At 40.4% G+C, this 23,596-nt stretch overlaps 1 protein-coding gene across 2 annotated transcripts in view; it reads right to left on the bottom strand.

Annotated features, from left to right (window-relative positions):
- LOC132304565 (uncharacterized) overlaps window positions 1-23,370 on the bottom strand; it is a 48,507-nt gene extending 25,137 nt beyond the window's left edge. The window contains exons 1-11 of one of the 2 annotated variants that reach the window (XM_059802322.1): window positions 22,849-23,348; window positions 19,570-21,375; window positions 18,943-19,254; window positions 18,575-18,814; window positions 18,342-18,462; window positions 18,021-18,178; window positions 17,174-17,807; window positions 14,800-14,864; window positions 14,568-14,669; window positions 13,765-13,907; window positions 13,051-13,106 (exon numbers count right to left, since the gene is read on the bottom strand). In XM_059802322.1, the coding sequence (XP_059658305.1) occupies window positions 13,051-13,106; window positions 13,765-13,907; window positions 14,568-14,669; window positions 14,800-14,864; window positions 17,174-17,807; window positions 18,021-18,178; window positions 18,342-18,462; window positions 18,575-18,814; window positions 18,943-19,254; window positions 19,570-21,294 (3,556 nt within the window). In that variant the 5' untranslated portion in view covers window positions 21,295-21,375; window positions 22,849-23,348. Of the gene's footprint in view, window positions 1-13,050; window positions 13,107-13,764; window positions 13,908-14,567; window positions 14,670-14,799; window positions 14,865-17,173; window positions 17,808-18,020; window positions 18,179-18,341; window positions 18,463-18,574; window positions 18,815-18,942; window positions 19,255-19,569; window positions 21,376-22,848 lie in introns of both variants that reach the window. The other variant, XM_059802323.1, reaches the window with a different exon arrangement.
- Between the last annotated feature and the right edge of the window lie 226 nt (window positions 23,371-23,596).

Raw genomic sequence — 23,596 nt, forward strand, 5'->3', positions numbered from 1 at the left:
TAAGAGTAGTGCTAGTACAGTAAGAAAAAGGGAGTGAAAATGGTGTAAAATGAGTTGAGCCTTCATTTTATATCATCACAATTGATTCCAAAATTGAGTGAGCTCACTCAACCGAGTTAACCGGAGTTGCTCCGATTCCTTTCCGAGTCACGAGAAAGTTTTGAGTCTTCCCGCTATACGTCTGACTCGGATCTTTGAAGACTGATTCCGATGCGACTTGGTCAAGTCCACAAACCATGCTCTGATCCATACTCACACCAGACATTCCACCAATCTCTGCTACTATTAATCAATACATTTGTTCACTATTGCAATACACTCTTCTCATAGTGATTGCCTATTGTCTCATGAACCAACTGTTCTTTTTATAGATGGTTGCTGTGGTTGATGAACTTCAAGTATTCGACAAATTTCCTTGATTTAAGCACTTAATCACAATAGCATAATATGATTTTCTACTTAGAAACCTACTATGTGATGAAAAGAACTCTCAATGTTTTTTTTCTTCCTAATCGCTCTCACATAAATTGTAATTATATTTTCCACATCTTTAGAGAACCCTAGGACATCTTGTTATAGTGTTGCAGTGATTAACCATACTCCACTACTATCTCCCCTTGTTCCCAAGTGAACATGCTAATACCAGAAAGGATGAGCTCTACTTGGGGTGTTAAGGGGGGAGCCATCCTGTCTTCCCCTGGCAGTGAAAGGGAATGCTGCATCATTGGATGGGTGGTGGCGCTTAGGAAGATCCCTACACCTGAGAACCTGATTAAGAGGATCCAAACCATTGTGAACTGGTGATGCTTGTGCAAAAGGAAAGAGCAGGCTCAGAAGAACTAGCTTGAAAGACTTGAGGGAGTTCCTTCTCTCTTTGGGGTACACTGTGCTATGTCACATGCAGCAACCGACGCATTGACAAACTAGAGAGGTTGCTACTATCTGCTTTGGGTTGAGTATTTGGTGGGAGAGAAGTAGCCAGTCCTTTGATGAGGTTGTGCTTGCTTATTGAGAACCGATTTTGAGCTCTCTTATTCGGATGTAGAGGCCATGCTCAATTTTAAATAGATTCTTCTGTAGGCTCTTTGTGAGATATGACAGTATAGTTTCTATATTGTGTTGTCAGGGGCTTATTTGTTATTACTTATATAATGTTGGGTGCTTATGTGTAATTTCTGAAACTTGTTAGTATTATGTGTTCTGAAACTTGTCAGTATAAATGAATGTGGTGAAAGGATGAAAGTATTCTTTCATTCTTTCTCTCTTTCCCCATCTCTCTCTTTTTCTTTCCTCCTCTTTCTTCTCTTCGTCTTCATCTTCTTATATTTTACTCTTGGTTTGATTATCCCTTAAAATCAACATGGTATCATAGCATAGTTTGTAAAGCTCTAGGTGTGTAGTTGAAACGCTAGGCCAAGTATGTGTAAAACCCGAGTGAATGTGAAGGGTTTTGAAGAGATTCCAAGATGGGATTTGTTTGCAAGGAAGTAGTGTTAATCACATCCACACGTACCACGGATCCAACTGTAAACCCTAGGGCAAGTTTTTGGACCTGTTTTTGATCGATTGCACTCTCAATCAGTGTTTTTTCGCGTTCGCATGGTTCTACAACAGCGGCTTTTCTTTCGCCGTTCGCGATTCTGGTATGGTCTACTTTGTTACTTTCTAGGGTTTGTGTGGTGACGATGTGGTCGCTTGTTTATGCATCTTTGAAGACAATAATCTCTCTAGTTGCAGTTGTTTGTATGTTAGAGAGGTGGTTCTCTACATATTTTGTTGTTGTTTTGTTTCTGAGGAGTGTATACCCAGAAACTGTTTGATAAAATGTCTGGCTCAGATGTGACTTCCAAAGAAGTTGGATCTTCTCCTATTGTCACTCCAGTGTTGGGAGGTAGTATCGTTGGATGATCAACCATATCAAAGGGACGGTCATGTATCCCTCCAAGAGTGATCCTGAATTTAAATAGTGGAGTGCAAATAATGCACTAGTTATTTTTTATTTTTTTTATATAGATAATAAATAATGCACTAGTTATTACGTGGTTGTTGTAGTCAATGCAGCCACAGATCAACAAAGGGTTTCTGTTTATTAAAATAGCTAAAAGCTATGGAAGGATGTGGAAGAGACTTATTCCTCAGTTGGTAATTTTGCAAAACTATATGGGCTCCAACAACAGATTTCAAAATTCAAGCAGGAAGACCAAACTCTTGCTACATATTACCACACTCTACATGGTAAATGGGAAGAGTAAGATCACTACCAAGACCACATGCATGTGTGTGCAGCTGATGTTGAAGCATTTCGGGCTATGGTAGAAAGGAATCGAATCTATGAGTTCTTGGGTGGTCGGCATCCGAGATACGAGCATGCCAGGGTACAAGTGTTAGGCAGGCATCCAGTCCATACTTTTATTAGAGATGTGTTCTCGTATATCCAGGCTAAGGAGAGTAGAATGAAGGCTATGTCTGCACCTGTATACGCTAAGCCTGAGCCAGAAATACTATTATCTGAGAGGTCTGCTCTTGTCACACAATGGAACAAACCCAACCCTTCAAAAGGAGGGTTGCACGATGACAAGAGCAAGTTGAGGTATGCGCCACATTAAGGAAACATGCTCGAATCTACATGGTCGCCCTACTCCAGCTCATGCGAATGTGAATGCTCGGCCAAGGCCTGGTCCATTTAGGGGGTTATTTATGGCACATACTGCAGCTCATGAGACTGCTTGTACTGGTCATGCCTTCTCAGGGCCACCGAGTCTTTGTCCGAGGCTGAAGTTGATGATCTTCGACATATGCTAGCTTAAAAAGCCTCTATTTCCACCTCTAACTTCACTTAGGTACCTCTCATTCGGCACAACAGGTTTCCCACATTATCTAGTGGGCCACCCTAGATCATTAATTCAGAAGCCACTAATCACATGACTGGTATGGCATCTGATTTCTACTTGTACAGTTTATGTTCTAGTAAGGATGAGGTTAAAGTGGCTGATGGCACCTTCACCTCCATTGCGGGGAAGGATACTATTTATGCATCTCCTAATCTTACCTAATCCTTTGTTTTTCATGTCCCAAAGTTTACCAATAACCACCTTTCTGTCAGTCACATTACAAAAGGCTTGAAGTGTAGTGTAACATTTTTTCCATCTCACTGTGTGTTTCAGGACTTGGACACGGGGGAGACGATTGGGAGTGGACACGAGGACAATGGCTTGCATTTGCTGAACGCAAGGCCAACTTCTTATTATGTTTCAAATCAATCTAGTGTTAGGAATAGTAATGTCACTAAAGATCTGTTAATGCGATGGCATAATAGACTCGGTCATTTACCTCTTCCTGTTTTGAAGCATGTGCTTCCCCAGTTTGCTTCTGTTGAATCTTTTGAGTTAAATTGTGAAACATGTGTTCTTGCCAAACAATGTCGTGTTTCTTATCCTACTACTATCAATGAAAGTACAACTCCTTTGTAGCTTGTTCATTCTGATGTGTCCTGAATCTATTACTTCATTACTTGGTTTTCGCTACTTTGTTGTGTTTGTTGATGACTTTAGTCATTATACTTGGCTTTATCGGATGAAAATCAAAGATTAAGTTCATTCCATTTTTAAAACCTTTCATAAGATGATATTTACTCAGTTTGGTTGTCCCCTCAAAATCCTTCGATCTGATAATAGAGGAGAGTTTATGTATGGTGGTTTAGCCTCCTTTTTTGATGATAACGGGATTGTCCATCAAACCTCCTATGCTAATACACCACAACAAAACGGTGTAGCTGAAAGAAAACACCGTCATATTACGAAGGTGGCCCGTTTTCTTTTAATTGGGATGGGAGTGCCTAAAAGTTATTGGGCTGATGTAACCTTAACAGCTACATACCTTATCAATCGAATGCCTTCTAAGGTTATTGGCTATCAGTTCCCCTTCTCTGTCTTACATTGTCACACTGCCCTGTTTACTGTTCCTCTAAAAGTGTTTAGTTGTGTTTGTTATGTTCACATTCATCATCGCAAGGACAAAATGGACCCTAAGGCAATCCGATGTATCTTTCTTGGATACTCTGCCACTCAAAAAGGGTATTGGTGTTATAACACTACCACTCGTCGTTGGTTTGTCTCGATGGATGTTGCATTCTTTAAGTTTGTTCCTTTTTTTTCCACTGCTCGGGATTCTCTACAAGGGGAGACTACTATTCATGTAGAGAATTTGTCATCCATTCAGAAGGAATGCCCCTTTCCTTTGCCTGTTCCCATTCAAGGGAGGTTCCTATTCAAGGGGAGCTTCTTACTGAGGTGCCTGTGTCTAGTCCTCCTAACACTAATGATTTGCAACAGGGAAAGCAGCCAATTATCTATATTAGGAGGGCAAAACAAGTCATTCACTCACCCCAGGACCAAGAAACCTCCCTGGATCCAGGTAATCCGTCAGTTAACATTGATACTCGTGATTCTTTTCCCAATAGCATTCCTGCTAATCTTGATGTTCCTATTGCCTATCGTAAAAGTGTTCGTAGTTGTACAAAACATCCCATATCTCAGTTTGTATCCTATGATGCCTTATCACCAACATATCGTGTTTTCACTTCGTATATCTCTTCTGTTTCTGTTCCTTCTAGTGTTTCAGAAGCTCTCAGTCAAACTCTGTGAAAAGAAGCTATATTTGAGGAGATGAAGTCCCTTGAGAAGAATGGTAGTTAGGATATTGTTCCAGGGGTAAGAAGACATTAGGCTGCAAATAAAATTTCATGCACACGAAACAATTGAGATATAAAGCCCGGCTAATTGCAAAAGGCTTCACTCAGACCTATGGGATTGATTATCTGGAAACATTTGCTCCAATTGCCAAGTTGAACTCTATATGTGTCCTCCTTTCTTTGGCAGCTAATTTGAATTGGCCTTTACATCAGCTGGATGTAAAGAATGTTTTCCTTCATGGTGACTTGGGAGGAAGTGTAAATGACTATGCTACCAAGGTCTAAGCTTGCCAATGGTCAGAATTTAGTGCGCAAGCTAAATAAAGCCTTGTATAGGTTAAAGAAGTCGCCACGTGCTTGGTTTGAGTGGTTCAACACTGCTGTGAAAAGAGTAGAGTACACACAGAGTCGAGCATATCATACTCTCTTCATCACCCGGGCTACACCACTACCCTTATTGTATATGTTGTTGATATTGTTATTACTGGAAATGATCATACTCTTTTGGACATGATCCAGAAGAGATTCTTTTTTTTTTATAAATAAGAAATTCATTAAAAGCATTCAAAAAAGTAACGCGTCCCTACAAGACCACAAAAACCTGAGTACCCTAAGCCCCAGGGAAGCCAAAAACTCAATAGTCTCCTTAGCAGAGGAACATAATCTACCCGAACACCAAAAAAATAGAGAGCTAATAACAGAAGATTTGAGAACAATGACCGAAGATTCCTCTCCTTCAAAGGATCTTCTATTCCGCTCCCTCCACAAACACCACCAGAGACACAGGGGCGCCATCCTCCAATAACCTTGAGCTTGTGCTCCCACCCAACCCCCTCTCCAGGTGTTCATCAGACCTCTCGTAGATCTAGGCATGACCCAATAAACTCCAAATAGGCCTAACAAAAGATTACAACATTCAACCGCCACTGGACAATGCAAAAGAAGATGGTCAACCGACTCACCATTACACTTACACATGCAACACCAATTCACCGTGATATGCTTTCTCCTTCTTAGATTATCCAGCGTCAATATTTTACCCACACAACCATCCAAGCAAAGAAAGCCACTTTCAATGGCGCCTTAGTTCACCACACTGCCTTCCAAGGGAATACCACCCCAGCTGGGTCCAAAAGGCATCCGAAAAAAAGATCTCACACTAAACATTCCCCTAAAGGAAGGAATCCAAACAAGAAAATCCCTACCTCCTCCACGGATCACCTGGCTATACAACAACTCTAAGAAACCAAAGACATCATCCATCTCCACGGATCACCTGGTCTCCAGCTATCAAGGCGTTAGCAGTCTGCCACCGGGGCATGCCTATTAGCCACAATCCTAAACAGTCTAGGGAAAGAGCATGCTAAAGTGCAATCTCCACACCACAAATCCTCCCAAAACCGAATCTCAATACCATCATGAACTCTGAATCTGATATGCTTAGAAAACTCATTCCATCCATTCCTAATGGATTTCTAAAAACCGACACCTTTAGGAATAGACACCACAGCAGAGCACCCCCCCCCCCCCCCCCCCCCCCCCCAAAACTCCCCAAAGCGACACAAGATAACCCTCCTTCACAACCTATCCCGCTCAATACCAAACCTCCATAACCACTTACCTAAAAGGGCCCTGTTAAAAAGGCAGCAGTCTCCTAATCCCAATTCCTCCGAACTTAACAGGCTTACACACCTGCTCCCAACGAACCAGATGATACTTAAACTCATCCCCCAAACCTCCCCATAAGAAGTTCCTTTGAAGTCTTTCAATACAAGCAGCAACCAAGGACGGAATCTAGAAAAGGGATAAAAAATATGTAGGAATGCTCGACAAAGTGCTTTTCAACAAGGTAACCCTCCCACCTTTAGATAAATATTACTTCTTCCACCCCGCAAGCCTCCTCTCCACCAACGGATCCCAAACACCTACAATCCTCAAAGAAACCCCTAGAGGCAAACCCAAGTAAGAAATCGAAAAAGAACTAACTCCACAACCAAGAACAGAAGCTAACTCCTTAATATCCAGAACTTCCCCCACTGGAATCAAAGCGCTCTTCCCCACATTCACTTTCAAACCCAAGACTGCCTGAAAACAAATCAACACCGACCTCAAATATCTCATCTGAGACACCTCAGCCTCGCAAAAAACCAAAGTATCATCCGCAAACTTTTATTATTTTTTTTTTTTTTTGATAAGTAAAATGTATTAGAAAGCGTTCAAAAGGGGAACGCGTCCCAAGATATACACAAAAAGAATCTATGAACTCAAAGAACCCAAAAAGTCCACAATGTCCTCTAAAAAAGAATAATCCCTCCCCCAACCCCAACAAAAAAGGGTACAAATAATAGAAAATTTCAGCTCTCCAATAGAGGACATCTCCAAATAAAAGATGGGAAATCTCCAACTGATGCATATCATCCCTTCCCACCCTAAAACCCCTGATAAAGCCCACCTCCACAACCCTCCCCATCAATCTACTAAGCCCCTCCACAACAATGATGAATAGAAGTGGGGACAAAGGATCTCCCTGACGCAACCCTTGTGAGCTACCGAAGAAACTAGTCAGAGCCCCATTCACCAACACCAAGAATCTCGCTGAAGAAATGCAGAACTCAATCCATTTCCTCCATTTATCCCCAAAACCCATCCTTCCCATCATATATAGCAAGAAACTCCAATTAACATGATCATAAGCTCTCTCTACTTCCAACTTACACAAAACCCCTGGAACGCCACTCCTCAACCTATCATCCACACACTCCCTGGCAATAAGGGCAGAATCCAAAATCTGACGCCCTCCTATAAAAGCATTCTGAGATTCCGAAATAACCTCATCCAGGACCACCCTCAATCTCAAAGAAAGAACTTTGGCTATTAGTTTATAAATGCATCCCAACAAACTAATAGGTCTAAAGTCCTTCACATCTATGAGTTCACCCTTCTTCGGAATGAGAGCTAAAAACGATGCATTCAAGGATTTCTCAAAACGGCCCGAGTATGAAAAGCATGAAAAGTACCCATCACATCGCCCCTGACCATGGCCCAACTCTCCAAAAGAAACCTCATGGTGAAACCATCCGGATCCGGAGCTTTATCCCCATTACAATTTCTCAGCGCCTTCAGCACTTCCTCCTCAGAAAACGGAATCTCTAGACCCTCCCTATTTGCCTCAGAGATTCTATCAAAATTAAGACCATCCAACCATAGTCTCGTAGAAACAGGCTCCGTAAACAGTCTTTGGTAGAATCGGGTAACCCCCCTACAAACATCATCCTCCCTACTCAAGACCACTCCATCCACAGTAAGTCTCCCTATATGATTGCCCCTCCTATGAGCATTAGCCAACCGATGGAAGAACTTAGTGTTCCTATCCCCCTCCTTAAGCTATAAGGCTCTGGATTTCCGTCTCCACGAAATCTCCTCCGACACAGCAATCTCAGCCTGGCACGCCGCTCTCCTACTTCTCTGATCATCATCAATGCCACCCATGCCTTCCCGGCGATCAATCTCTGCAATCTCCACCAAAGCCCTACTCTTCCTCCACTCGAGATTCCCAAAAACCTCCTTATTCCACCTTTTCAACTCCTCCTTCAACACCCCAAGCTTTCTAGCAATAATAAAATTCGGGTGCCCAAACACCACACTTCCTTCCCACCAAGACCTCACGCACCCCTGGAAATCATCCGCCACAAGCCACATGTTTTCGAAATGAAAAGGAGTAATTCTAGACCTTAACCCACCACAATCCAACACCAAAGGAATATGATCCGATGTTTTGAGCGTTTTTAATAAAATCTTACTTATCAAAAAAAAAAAAAAAAGGAATATGATCCGATGTCGGTCTAGCCAAGGCCGCCTGAGTCACATCCGGAAACTTCTTTCCCAATCTCCTGAAATGAGAAATCTATCCAGACGTGAAAGGGCAAGAGACTCTCTGCTATTAACCCATGTGAAAGTAGCTCCCTCCAAAGGCAAACCATGAAGATGATGGCCAGCAATGAATTCTGAAAACTGTACCATAGTCGGAGCCCATCTTCCTCCTATTGATCTCTCCAAAAGGGATCTAACCACATTAAAATCACGCCCCACAAACCATGGAAGACACCGTTATTCCTTAACAAATCCCAACTCCTCCCAGAGAAGATGCCTCTCCCCATCATCCACTGAACCATAAACACCCGAGAACACCCAACGGAACCCATCCTCTTCCATAGTAAAACTGCAAGAAATGGAGAATCTCCCTCTCCACACATCCGCTTTTGACACCCATCTTTTATCCCACATCACCAAAATACCCCCAGATGTCCCAACAGCATCCAACGCCTCCCATTCAATAAACCTCCCACCCCACAAACTCCTAACCACCCTTTTTGAGATGGACGCCATCTTTGTCTCCTGTAAACATACGACATGAACACCCCACTTCCTCACTGCCAATCTGACCACCTTTCTTTTGTCCGAATCATTAAGCCCACGGACATTCCACGAAATAATGCAGCACTTCATTAAAAACCAGTAAATGTCCCCTCCCCTTCTCCCTCTTCCCCTCTCACTACTCCTCTCCCTCCCCGCCCCATTCTTCCCCTCATAATTAATATCAGAAATAAGGCCTCGGATCTCCCTTCCCCCTCTCCACGGAGATAACCTCTTCTTCTTTCTAACTGTTCGGTTCAAACTCCCAACATCCTCCACATTCTTTCCCTCCACAATTAAATGCATCACCAAACGAGCCTGCTCCTCTTCTGGCTGAAAAGAAACTCCCAACATACTACTCACAGTATCAATGTTATCCTTCACCCACTCCACCCCTTTGTCGTCATAACCTAATGCAGAGAAATCCCTCCTCCCTTCCAGCCGTAAAACACATAATGGTTGCATCTCCAAACTAGTAGTATCCTCTCATGGAACCATCTCCATAACATTCCTGTCATTGCCCCCTCCCCCCAGTCTGTCATGCCCATCATCAGCCGAAACTTCAATCTCGTTACAAGCCAAAGGTGTACCAAAATCCCCTTCAGAATCATCCCCTACTGTTTCTGAGCCAAAGTCTAGCAAACGGTTCAATCCCTTCAACCCTTTATATATCCTCAATTCCTTCACCAGTACTGACGCAGCCTCCTGACTTAACTGAAACTTTGAATCTCGTCCCACACAAACCGTAACTCCATCCACACCAACCGGCACTGCCATCTCTGTTGCATTCTCCCTTAAGATCTTGGAAGAAGAACTCATCAGAATACTAAGTGTGTGACTACTCAAGTGTCCCACCTCATCCTCTATCTCTACATCCATCACAATCCCCTCCGAATCCACTTCTACCACAAACGACAACACCCCAGTTCTCTCCGACTTCCGGTCAACCTCCTCCCCCATATCCCTCCTCAACACCTCACAAGGAGGGTAGAAGAAGAAGGAGGAGCAGGAAGAAGGGTCCAAGAGTAAGGGAAAGAAGACATACCAGGTTGGCTTTCATTTGGGCAAACCCGTTTCTGTTTCTCCTTCCTTGACCAACGCCTACCATCTCTAACTGTGGGATCACCATCATCAGAAAACCCGGATTGCAGAGACCGAAACCGATTCTCCGAAACCATATGCACACAGCAACTACCATGCCGAAACTTTTTCCCCCTACGATTGCTATATGAACTGGCTCTAACCCAATTCTCTTTCTCCGGTCGTGACCAATGTCTATTATCATCACCAAAGACCGATGAGGAATTCTAAACCTGGGCTTGGCCCGACCCATTTGCTCTGGATCTCATCTCCTCTTCCTTCGAACACAGGCCCAAAACTCTAATGGACAGGCTCTTATTAGGCCCCAAGAAACGTCCCTATCTCTCTTCTGCTAGACCAAGTTATTTGGCCCATACACATCAGTGGACTTGGGCCTAGTCCGCACCTTCTGTGCATAAGACTTGACTGGCCTATTGCTGAGTCCATTAAGCGAGCGGCCCACGTCCCACCGGCCTAACCCCATCCAAAACCTTATCCGAAATCTTTAAAGACCTATCCCCTCCACGTGGGCGCCTCCATTCCACCCCTTCCCCACTCGCCTTCCGCACGTACGGGTCGCCTCGTCCCTGACCTTGCTAACATCCATCTTTCTTTGATTTAACCAAACTCACCGAACGGACTGAACCAGCCTCGGATCTGCGAAGCACACGTCCTTTCTTCTCTATATTCAGGGATACCATGGATTTCGCCACCACAAAAGGAGCGATCTCCTCTATCACTGAGATCTTGAAAGCCCAAGACCTGTCTTCAACGATCACGAACTCCGGAATGACCCCGCCATCGTCCACCGTGATGACTATCCTTTCCGTCTCACTCTCAGAGACCTCAACCTCCCTAAAACCACCACATAAATCCCCTATAGATTCGAAAAGTTTCCGGCACCAAAGATGGAGGGGAAGGCCAAACAGTGCAATCCTTTTCTGCCTCGTCATCTTCCTCAGCTCAAAACACCCCACTCTGTAGCACCACAGATCAATGAACAACTGTGCATCACCCCAAGATTTTTCCCCCACCTTAACACCCTCTGAGCTTCCTTCTCCAATGGAAATCGAAAAAGCAATAACCCATCCGGTAGATTAGAAACCCTAACTCCACACAAAATCTTCCAAATCTTTGCAACCCACTCCTCAATTCCTTCCAAACTGCCCACATCTCTGTCGAATCTCCCAACAAGGCAAGATTGAAGTGTCGTTTCACGAAGGATCGTGCTCTGCTCATCCACCTGAAGAACAAACCCTTTGTCGGATCATTGAGATACTTTCTTGCCATCGAGTTGTGCAGATCTAAGAAAGGGTTATTCATTTCTCAACGGAAATATGGGTTAGATTTGTTGGTTGAAACCGGCAGGCTTGGAGCTAGACCTATTGGTATTCCCATTGAGTAAAACCAAAGGCTTAATGATGTGGATGGAGACCCATTAGATGATGTAGGAAGATTTCAACGATTGGTTAGGAGACTGATTTACCTATCTCTCACGCGCCTGGATATTTCCTACGTTGTTAGTGTGAGTAGTCAGTTTATGCATGCTCCACGTACACCTCACCTTGAGGCAACTCATCATGTTCTTCGCTACCTCAAGGGTTCACCTGGTAAATGGATATTGTTTGGTCATCATAGCCACTTGCGTGTTGAAGCCGATGATTGGGCAAGGTCTATGACAAATTGACGATCTACTTCAGGATATTGCACATTTGTTGGAGGCTATCCTGTTTCATGGCGAAGCAAGAAACAATTTGTAGTAGCTAGATCTAGTATAGAGGTTGAGTTCAGATCCACGGCACATGGAGTCTATGAGTTGTTATGGCCACAAACTACGTTGGATGAGTTGGGTTATCCTGTTCGTGAGTCAATGAAGTTGTATTGTGACAACAAGGTTGCTATTAGCATTGCCCACAATCTAGTTCAACGTGACAGGGCAAAGCACATTGAAGTCGATCGACACTTCAACAAGGAAAAACTTCTTATTGGGCTGATTTGTACTCTATACGTCAACACACATGATCAGGTTGATTGCTAATGTTTTGACTAAGGGTGTGAGCAAGACTTCCTTGCAAAATATGTCAAGCTGGGTATGATAGATATCTTTGCACCAACTTGAGGAGGAGTATTGTCAGGGGCTTATTTGTTATTACTTATATAATGTGGGTGCTTATGTGTAATTTCTGAAACTTGTTAGTATAAATAGAATGTGGTGGAAGGATGAAAGTATTATTTCATTCTCTCTCTCTCCATCTCTCTCTTTTTCTCACCTCCTCTTTCTTCTCTTCTTCATCTTCTTATACTTTACTCTTGATTTGATCATCTCTTTAGTCAACATATAGCTTATTCACATAATGTGTCCATGGGTTGTCCCCTCTGGGCCTTGCCTAATATTCTTATTAATGAGCTCTATATATCGCATTGGCTGGCACCAAGGCAACAGTAACAAAGGCGTCTTATAACATTAATGCAACAAAATATGCAAAAAAGTACTATAAGACATTAGCACTACATCTTTACATACAAGATAATGCTACCAATGAAAGTTGAGAGGTTATACCATATTTGAAAGAGATAAAAGCATCCAGTATTTATTATAGTTCAAGTGCATTAATAAGGTAAAGAATGGATGCAGGTACTCAATACTCCTATGTCAGATAGATGATAGATCACATATTACTTATTCTGATAATTCCCTTTCTCACGTAATAAACTAAGTAATAATCATGCTCACTCACAAAACAAACATCATCAAACAATTAATTTCAGAATCCACATTAGCATCTTCATGACAAGTTAAGTTGTAGAAAACTTCTTGCAATAATTCAATTGGATAAAGATCCAGCAACAGTATCTTAGAGCAATACCTGGAGGAAAAGCAAGACCTGAAAAACAGTACTTCAGGTATACAAGCATCCGGTACCTGTTTCCAAAATCCATGACAATAAGCGACCAATTTAAAGTTGTGCCACAATAACTATCAGTATAGTTTATTTAAAGTCATTTGTTCTGTAAATTCCTCGCAGCTTTATAGTTCAGGGAAAGAAAATCTGACACATAATAAATGCACAAAAATTCAAGTGTATGTTATCTAAGGGCAGAGTGCCAGAGGTCCACCCAAAGAGCCACCTTGATAGCCTAACCATCATAGTTCAGATTGTAATTTTTAAGCCCAAAGTGGTGCACTCGTCAGCAGATATTCAGTTTGACTAAAATGACAGTGCCTCAATTCAGAACAGTTTAGGTGGTTCCTCACAGACAGATATGTATCATAAAAAATTCTCCCAAGTTAAAAGATGTGATCTCCTCATCCTCCCACGTGGAAGGTTGAGGGTTCAAGTCCCTATTGAGGCACCTACTAAAGGAGAGAGGGGGAGGGGGGAAATCATTCAAAGGATGTGAGATGGTTGATGTCATGTAAAATTATATGAGAAAGCAAAATTTTACAAATCAAGTGAGAAACTTATTAATATGGAAAAATAATTATACAGCATAAACAAACAAATAAGGCAACACAAAGACGCATTCCACTATCACAGACTCACAGTATTAAAATACTTGATAACAGTAATACAACATACCCAAGAACAGCGGCACTTTCCCTGGGGCTATTTCGTAAAACAACCAGGAGCTCCTCTAGAGGTGCCTTAAAATCATCTAAACCCCTGTTAAACAAATATACCAGTGCACCATACAATCTGTGCTCCCGGCATAAACGCACAACCTACAAAACATATTAGAATAACTATTAACTAATCATGAACAATAATATAAAGAATGGTACTAAGATTAGAAGCACGGATACTTCTAAAGGAAGCCCATGTCTTTTTTCTTTTCTTTTTTCTGTTAAGTGGCTGCCTGGCCCATGCCCGTGCAACACAAGCTTCATGCCAACTTCAATATTACATAGATTCTTATAATATAAAAAAACGACAAAGAAGAAAGCCATTATTCAGGGTGGTCCAGTATGCTGGAAGGATGGAACTATTTAACGACCTAACATTGGTATTATTTACACAAAGAGGTTTTTCTCAAACTCAAATTTGCATTCTGATCCTTTACAACCCGAATTTTTACAATCCACCAAGCAGTGGCCCTTTTCTTAAAAATAATGAATATAAATCTTAATATATATACAGATAACAACTCAAGTATTATTGTATCCTAGCCAAATCCACATCCCTTTTTTGCTTCTCTTGTTTTACAAGAATTTGTCGTGTTGACAAGTTGGTATCATGTCATAACCAGGTCTCACACCCATGTCCATGCGTCATGGATAAGAATGATTATATGTCATTCAAGCATGTTTTATAGTAATTGATATTCTTCTTTAACAATTAACATAATAATTGATTAAATCAGTAAACTGGGAATACAATACAACCTGATTAAAATCCAAGGAAGAGATGTCCATATGGAGAACACATTGTTCAACTCGTTGCAGCCAACCTTTTGTGCTATAATGCTCTACCAGCGCTTGCATTATCTTCGCCAAAGAAATAAGAATAGAAAAAATAAATAACAAAACAAAAGGGAAGAGAGAGAGAGAGAGAGAGAGAGAGAGAACACTTATAACTTGGCTATCGATAAGGTTAATACATCAACGTAAGCAATACCTCAGGCGGTAGAGATCCAAGCATGTCTTTCAATATATATGGCTCCAAAAGCTCCAAAAATGTGTCTAGCAGCGGGAAAAAGATAAATCACCATATGTAACAACAAAAAATATTTTAAATCATTTTTCACTGTATCCTAAAGAGTAAAAATACCATATTTATAGACAAAAAAAAAGAGAGATGTGTAACAAAGCTAACCCGCATGGGTTGCTGAGTTGGTTGTGGTGATGGCATAGGACCCAGATATCCCAAATTTGACTCTAACTGGACTAGCACGATGCATGTGTTTTGTAGGGTGATTCCACCCTATGGGGATTATTTTTGACCCAAAAATGGATTAGAGGCAAACCAGCATGGGGGGGGGGGGGGGGGGGGGGGGGAGGGGAGGGGAGGGGAGGGAGAGAGAGAGAGAATGCAGAAAATCCTTATGTTTTATAAAATCAAATCACAGCCGAAACAAGTTGAATTAAAGACACAACAATCCTGGAACCCATTGTCTTCTCCTATAAAGTATCAATATGGAAATCATGCATAAGGTTCAAAAGAGAGCTACATTCTTATTTGTGTCCTACTAATAATAAATACAATCTCAAATGGCAATGAAGAAAAGGCTGGGCATAAGAAAATACTTGGTAAGAGAATCACAATTGTTTACTCTCCTCAAAATTATCTATCAAGAATCTCTTCACTCTTGATATTGTAGGAAATCATTTGCAAGATCAGAAAATTTTAACTTATTTAGAAAATTTTCTTCTTCTTCTTCTTCTTCTTCTTCTTCTTCTTCTTCTTCTTCCTCTTCATTTTTTTTTTTTTACTTTTTTCAAAAATTAAAGTTCAGTAAATAGCATCAAAAACAGATACGCAAAACATACAAAAACAAATCAAAAGGTTACATAATCCACCCCCAAAAACTTAGCTAAAGAATTTATGATCATATGTTGCCTCATTAAGTAAAAAATAAATAAATAAACACAACAATTGATGAATTGAAAATTTTTCAACCTTTGAGGGGATACTCCTCCCTATGAAGTGAATTATATTCCTTTTCTAAATATGCTCCAATGAGACGTATGGAGAACCTAACATTCAGTGGAATGCATGTCTCTTACCAAGAAGCCAAAAGGCCATCCACTCCTTTCATCATCTTCAGCAACCCAAACAAGGAGTACAAGATGCACAAGACATCCATAAGAATAGCTGAATGGTTGTAGCTAATTTTCCTATGAAAATATGTTTGCACCTAGGATGAAAACTGACCCATAACTACATACAATAGTTTTAAACGGAATCAAGAAAAATATACACATCCAGGATGCATGGTGGTTGTTGCTGATATAGTTTCGTTAGACACTTACTAAGAAAAAGATCAAAACATGGAGAAATATATTAGGGTCAAAGAACTAAAACAGAATATTCATGTTCAAATTGGTCATGACAAAGTTTTACGCCGGCTGTCAAGCTACCTGAGCTCCTCCTTTATCCGGGCTTGGGACCGGCAGTGTAAAGAACTAAAACAGAATATATAAAATGTAAATTTAACAATGAAAAAATCCATGAAATTGTAAAGGTAACACTTTCAGATGATATAATAAGTAGATCAAAGTGGAGACAAGCTAGTGGGACCTTATGTGATAAGATAATATAGAATAGTTACAAGAAAAATTCTATAAAACATCTACTAGAGCAGTTATCATGCATAGACTAGAATTGACATTGAAAATTAATTAAGAACAATACATTCACGTTGTTGAAATGAGAATATTGATATGGATTATAGGAGTAACTCGGAGGGATAGTATTAGCAATCAACATACTAGAGAAAGATTAGGTATAACACCTATTAGTGATAAAATAATAGAAAGTAGGCATAATGGTATGATCACAGACAATAGGCCAGAAAATTTGCCAATAGAAAGGATCACTAGTTAATTAGTGGTACAAGGTAAAGAGGCATACAAAAGTTAACTTGGTTAAGTTATAAGAAAGAAGAGAGGAAAAAGAGAATCCATGTGGCCAACCCCATTCGAATTGAACCAGAGTAAGGATGATGATGATTACACATCCCTAGCAAAGTGACATTGTGGGAGAAGATGAATTACACTCTCCCTTACCCTCTTGCACATTCTCCAAATTGTCAATGGTTATGATAACTTTCTTCACCACTTCCCCAACAAAGAAAGCCAACTTCAAAAGAGCTTTATCATCAATTTGTGCTCTTTTGGGTTTACCTACTTTCTAATTTCAATGATCAATTTAAAAAATTGACCATAGACAAGTATGTAGTGAGGGCATTCAATAATAAAAGCATAAAGCAATTGACTAGTATGCAGTGAAAGCATTCAATTAAAAAATAAAAAATAAAAAAGAGATGTACCTTTATGTTTAACATCCACAAATTTGGAAAGAATTTCATCAAAAAGGATGTCAGTTCTCTTGATATGGACACAGAATTCAACAGCAACGCCACCAACACGAGTGAACTGCTCTTTTATATCTGAATGCACAGAACTGCTTGTACTCTTCGAATCACCCAATTGTTCCAGCTTTTCAATTTGGTTGCAAAATGCCACTGATATATAAGAAAAAACTTCATCTACGTATGACAAAAGCAACTCTATGAGGTAGGGCATTATGGCCTCCTGTACAGCATCCAGCGTTTTAGGAAGGTCAATAACACCATGGGCTTGACCATCATAAAGTGTCATTGCCATGTTCAAGGCACCCATCCAGTCACCGGCTTTCCGCAAAACTTGAATCCGTTCCTTCCATGGGAGGAGCCGAGAAACAACAAGATGCATAGGGCCAAGTATATAAATAGTAGCGCCTCTTACAGCTACACAATTATGATAAGCTTTCTCAGGGTTTCCAAAGATATTCATAAAGTAGGTGTGATATGCGATGAGATCATCTCCTCCAAATCCATCCACAGAAAAATTTGTCTGGTGTATCACAGTTCCATCTTTTGCAAACAAACAAAGTTGTCCATTCAATGTAAGAACCACCAACATCTGGACAGGTATAAGATCCTGGTTATCCTCTTATATTTTTTGAAAATGACTTGGAAAAAAAAAAAAAAAAAATTTGAAATGAAAAAGAACCCTTCTCATGATGCGAACATAGTAATAGCAATAATAAATTACAAGATAAAATAACATTGAAGCATGACTAAAACCCAAAGTATTTTAAGTATGCATAACATAGGACAAACAAACAAACAACACCTGGTCATCCAACCATGCCACACCTATTGCTGAGCTTTCAAGGGTCCATTTCCCACATATTTTTAACTCTGACTTGACAAGTTTTGAAACCTGAACTTTCCGATCCCAAGCAATTGCTAGAAGTGAAACTTTTTCCGAAGCTTCAACAGGCAAATTTTCTGCAGCAATATTACATCTTAGAAAACCATTAATATAAATTTCATAAACCCCAAACAATTGCTGTAAGATTTTTCTGTTGCTTCCACATGCATACTTTCTAAAACAATATCACAACGTATAAAATTGTCACCATGAAACTTCACAAATCCCATTAAAACATACCATTGGAAGAATCACGTGACTGCGTCATGCATTTCCAAGCAGTGTAAGGCATGGAACCCTCCCGAACTCCTTCAGGCTTTGGAAGCTGAGAATAGACTTTCACTTCAGGAGTTACCCTTGCCTGCAACAAAGACATGTGGCATTAACAGGTTGCAAACAAGAATCTAAACAGCGCAGAGACATAATGTGTTAACTAAAAAGTGCTTGAAATCATACAATAAAAAACTTCATACCACCAGAGCAGTTTGATGGGTGACAAATATGACCACACCTTCTTCAACCAAAGAAGAATCTTCGGCAAAGAATTTCCATCCAGCATCGCCCCCAACCACACCTCCCATCATACTACCAAGAGCACTGGTTGAACCAGTAGTGTTTTCTTGGGAGGACAATGACACACCAATAGAACATTCGTTAGACAGAAGTGGAGAAGCACAGAGTACTCTGCCTGTTGTTTTTCCATCAAGAAGACACTGTTCCATTGGACAACGGTAAGGTTATTTAATCTTAGTATGGCACTGTTCACTATCAGTTCTAAAACAAACATATAAAAAGTTTCTTTCAAATGTGCATCATTAATTTAAACAGAATAGAGCAATACCGCCGTTTTGAAGGAGAATCTATTGAGCCAGGGAACCACAGAAAAAGTAATCAGAAAAACAGAACCCTTACTGTCGCCACTAACTACTTTAAACTGACGAGCAACTTGAGAATCCTGGCCCAGATATAACATATGTACTACTGGTGCTTCATGCGACCCAGAAATAACTTTCACTGCAGATCCCTTCTGTACATCCCAAACAGTTATGTGTCCATCACCATATCCTGCAAAGAGCAGGTCTCCTTGCTGATTGAAGCACATGGAAGTTACTGGGGCATGAGACCTATCCCCTTGTAGTCCAAGCATCAACATCTGGTGTTTATTTAACAGGCGACATAAGCTAATTTAAGTTAAATGCAACATTAAATTATAAAATGTAATATAAACAAACAACAAAAACGAGTTCCATCCAGAAGAAGGAATTCTCATTGCAAAAAGTTTGCTTTATGTACTGTAATTTAATAAATTTTACACTTGGATGTGTAAACCAACCATAACTGTCAGAATGTAATCCTTTTTTTAGCATGAGGTAAGGTGCAGCAACCTAGATAGAGATATGAGTCTGACGGAATGCCTCAAAGAGATATGCAAGAAAACGTGGGGTGAGTGAATGAATATACAAACCACCTTGGCATCCAGGTTGTCAGCACAATGAGGAGAGTATTTACTGGGCATGATGACCACCAACCCTTTTGACATTCCCACCGCAATGAAGTTGAGATGAACAGCCACGACTTGTGGAGATCCGTGATCGCGCCTGAATGCCTGAGATGAGATTGTCCGTGTGATAGTGTTGTTGGCATCAGTGTCAAAGTATCCCAAGGCAGTTGACCCCCTCCGAACACCCTCAAGCCTCATTGGCTGAGCAGCAGCACCCTCTTCCAAGTGCAAACCAGTAAAGGAATGTTTCTTTTCAAGTTCTTCAGCTAATTCAAGGGGCTTCATGGAAGAGCGACTTCTTCTCTTTTCTGCTCGTTTACTACTCCTCTCACTCTCCCATTGAAGAATTCTTTCTTCAACGAGGTCCGTTACATCACTTGTTGAAGAACCAGCGTTGTCATCTTCTTCAGCAAGACTCAGCTCCTCTTGATCTTTGGGATAAGGCATGACAACCTTCTGCTCTAGATCATCCTGTGGCGTTTCATACATGGGAATTGTCAGATCCTCCTCTGCCTTACTACTGCCCTTATCAGATCCAGGTCCGGGGGGAGAAGGAATCCCCTTTTGCTTAGTATGTTCAGTAGTTTTAGTATCATCAGTAAATACCACCAATGAATTGACATCACTATGAAGCTCATGAGACCGAACTAGTTGTTTATCATCTTCAATAACATCAATTGAAACTGGAATTGTGGAGCACTCATTGAAATTCCAATCATCCTCCTCCTCCTTGTTAAAAGAGGAAGTCTTGGTGTTTTGTTCAACATGGGTTGTACTGGATGAAACTTGTTCGAAATTGTAAGCTCCCCTAACACTTGATTCATCATCATCCACTCTTTCGGATACATGTTCTTCCATATATATATGTGAACTCTCTTCTGCGATATTCCTATCGAATTCCCCACTAACATTAGACTGAGAATCTCCCAATTTGCCATCTGACTGAAATGGACTGATTTCTGCTAAGCCAGAAACATCGTCATTAAGATTGGGATTGGGATTGGGATTGGGATTGGGAAGGCCTAACCCTAATCCTAATCCTAATCCCAATCGGCCAAAATCATCAGCACCTCCATCCCTTCCATCCTCAGAAATACCACCACCTTGGGATGATTTTGAAGCCAATTCTTCTTCTTCTATAGCATTGGCTCTTCTGGATTTAATTGCAGCGGCGTGAGGAGTAGGAATGGAACGTGAAGCTGCCGCAGCGGCAGCAAGGGCAGCCCCTGGCTTCTTAGCATTTGATCTAACGCCGCCGCCAAAGCCAAACAGAGCATTCCTCCGATGATCCAACAAGCCGGAGGAGGAAAACTCACCCAACCTACTTTCCCTTTCCTTTTCCTTTTCCTTTTCCCTTTCCCAACTAATTGAACTCAATTTAAATCGGTGTACTTCTGAGGAGGAAGTTAAACGAGTGTTTTCATCAACAAAAACTCGAGCATCATCCGATGATAGGGTTTTAGGGCTACATGCCATCACCGACACGGAGGAGCGATAATCTGATGGGAAGCGTGGGCGTGGAAGGTAAGAGCGATCTGACAATGAAGTAGAAGACGAATCATCAGAGGAGGAGGATTCGTTGAGTATGTCATCCACGGTGCGGTGAGGAATGCCATCGTCGTTGAGGAGGTGGTCCTCGTCATCGTAGTTGTTGTCGCCGCCGCTGGTGAACGCATCGAGATCAAGCTCCATCGAAGGCAAGGCCGGCCCTGAGATTCCAATAGTTTGAGAGGCCCTAGGCAAACTTTCAAATGTGAGGCCCTTAAGTTTCACCTGCGCAAAAAAAAAAATTATAAGAGTGCGAAATTGTCACACGATATTTTCAAATTCTATAGCTAATACAATTATGCGCCTGTGCATTGTGCATAAGACAACTACCTAATAACTATAAATTTATCACCACCAACAAATAATTGTGCGTCTGTACAGTGTGCATAAGACAACTAACTAATAACTATAAATCTATCACCACCAATAAATAATTGTGCGCCTGTGCAATGTGCTTAAGACAACTATCCAATAATTATAAATTTTTATCACCACCAATAAATAATTGTGCGCCTGTGCAGTTTGCATAAGACAACTAACTAATAACTATAAATCTATCATCACCAATAAATAATTGTGCGCATGTGCAGTTTGCATAAGACAGCTGACTAATAACAATAAATCTATCAATTAAAAACTGCAAAATTTTCACAGGCACAAAATAAAAAATGAAGAGAACAGTTTACTAGAGAACAGAAAACTGCAGATTCTTTTACATTCATTGTTTATATAGCTACTAAAATTTGATGATTACAGACGACAAAAATATGCGGAGATGAGGTGACTATATATATTATAGGAGGCTGAACTTGTAGTACTGAAGAAGTAGTGGGACTTTTAGGTTATATGTGGCATCCACTATCATATATAGTTTTGTCTTTCACTCTTTGTATTAACTACACTACACTTTGTGTTTGTGTTTTTTTTTGGGAGCCAATTACCCCTTTCTTGATTTCAGGATGAGGAATCAACTTTAGTAGCAGTGATTGGTTGATCATTGCTACAGTAGGCCTGTGCAAATTAATAGAAAAACCATTAACTTTTGTTTTGTTAAAGCCTGCTCTTGATTTCCATGTGTTTGTACATTCTGATGGCAAGTACTTTGACAGTATTATTAACTGAAATTCTAGCTGAGCCAACTTCAAATAACATCAATAATGATGGTACGTTTCTTCATATAAAAATAAAATATAAAAAAACCCTTAATTTGGCACTTTTAAGTATGAGCATAATTTAGAGATCGAAAAACTTAATTATTACCTCAAAGGCTCAACCCACTAGAAGGGATCCTTAATTTTCGTAGGATTGAATGTGAAAATGTAAAAAATTATGAGAAAAAGGGGTATGGTGGCTGCTGTTGTGAGATTGGAGTGGAATTAGGGAGAGGGAAAAAAAAAAAAAAGTACCTGCCATAAATTATGTACTCGATCGCCATGAAAGACACATGTAGAAAGTCACACATTTATTAAAATACTAAGAGAACCATAATATATTCATTCAGCTTTTGATAGCCATCACACACAGTCACACACACACAAAAAAACCCTAGTTTGGAAGCTACTTTTCACTATTGGAACAAAGGTAAAGGCCAGAATCAAACGAACCAAAGTTAGAACATATCAAATGATGAGATGAACGAAAGAAAGAAATATATATAAAAGATCGATTCATGCAAAAGGAGAGAGAGGATGAAAATACCTTGTCACCTGAGGCGATAGCGGAGGCTGCGCCCTGCGGAGTGTCGAAGCAGATTGTGTCGTCTGAAACTTGCCCGAACTTCTTTTGTTTTTTTTTCCATCCCCTATGGGCCTCAAAATTTGACGCCTCTAAAGTTTGAAGGATCAAAATCGTCTCCGCCACAGTGATCTGTCCGAGCCGGTGAGTAGTAAAATGACTAAAACATAAAATAAAAATACAGAAAGTAAAATAAAAATAGTATATATATTTGGATATTGTCTCTTATGCGTATGGATCCACCAAATAACAATAAAAAAGGCAACAATTGAGTTGCATTTCAATTTTCAAAAGCCGGCTTTTTTCATTTTTTCTTCTCCTGAAATGTTCAGTTGCGCTCTCTCTCTCTCTCTCTCTCTCTCCACAAACCCAAGAGAAAAGTGATCACAGAGTATATTGTATATTGTGATTCATTTTTTTTCTCGCAAAATACAAGATTAACTTGTAAACTGGTTGACCAGTTATTTGGATCTGAATTTTTCTTGACAAACTACAAACTAGTTGATTCTCTTATTTAGAAGTGAAGGCAAAGTTGAGGAATTTGGTAAAGATTTTGGAGCAACACATTATTTACAACTGATTGATATTGGGTTTGTTTTTTAATTTTAATTTTTGAAGTCTATTCAATGTAAATATTTGCGATCGACTATTGATTCTAAATACTTGTATGAATTCCTACAGTGAAATAAAGTAACATATGGGATTTTGTATA

Source organism: Cornus florida, unplaced genomic scaffold (genome assembly GCF_030987335.1).
Source record: "Cornus florida cultivar Cherokee Brave unplaced genomic scaffold, ASM3098733v1 CherokeeBrave_3.0.0_Hap2_Chr04, whole genome shotgun sequence".
Classification (NCBI taxonomy): Eukaryota; Viridiplantae; Streptophyta; class Magnoliopsida; order Cornales; family Cornaceae; genus Cornus; species Cornus florida.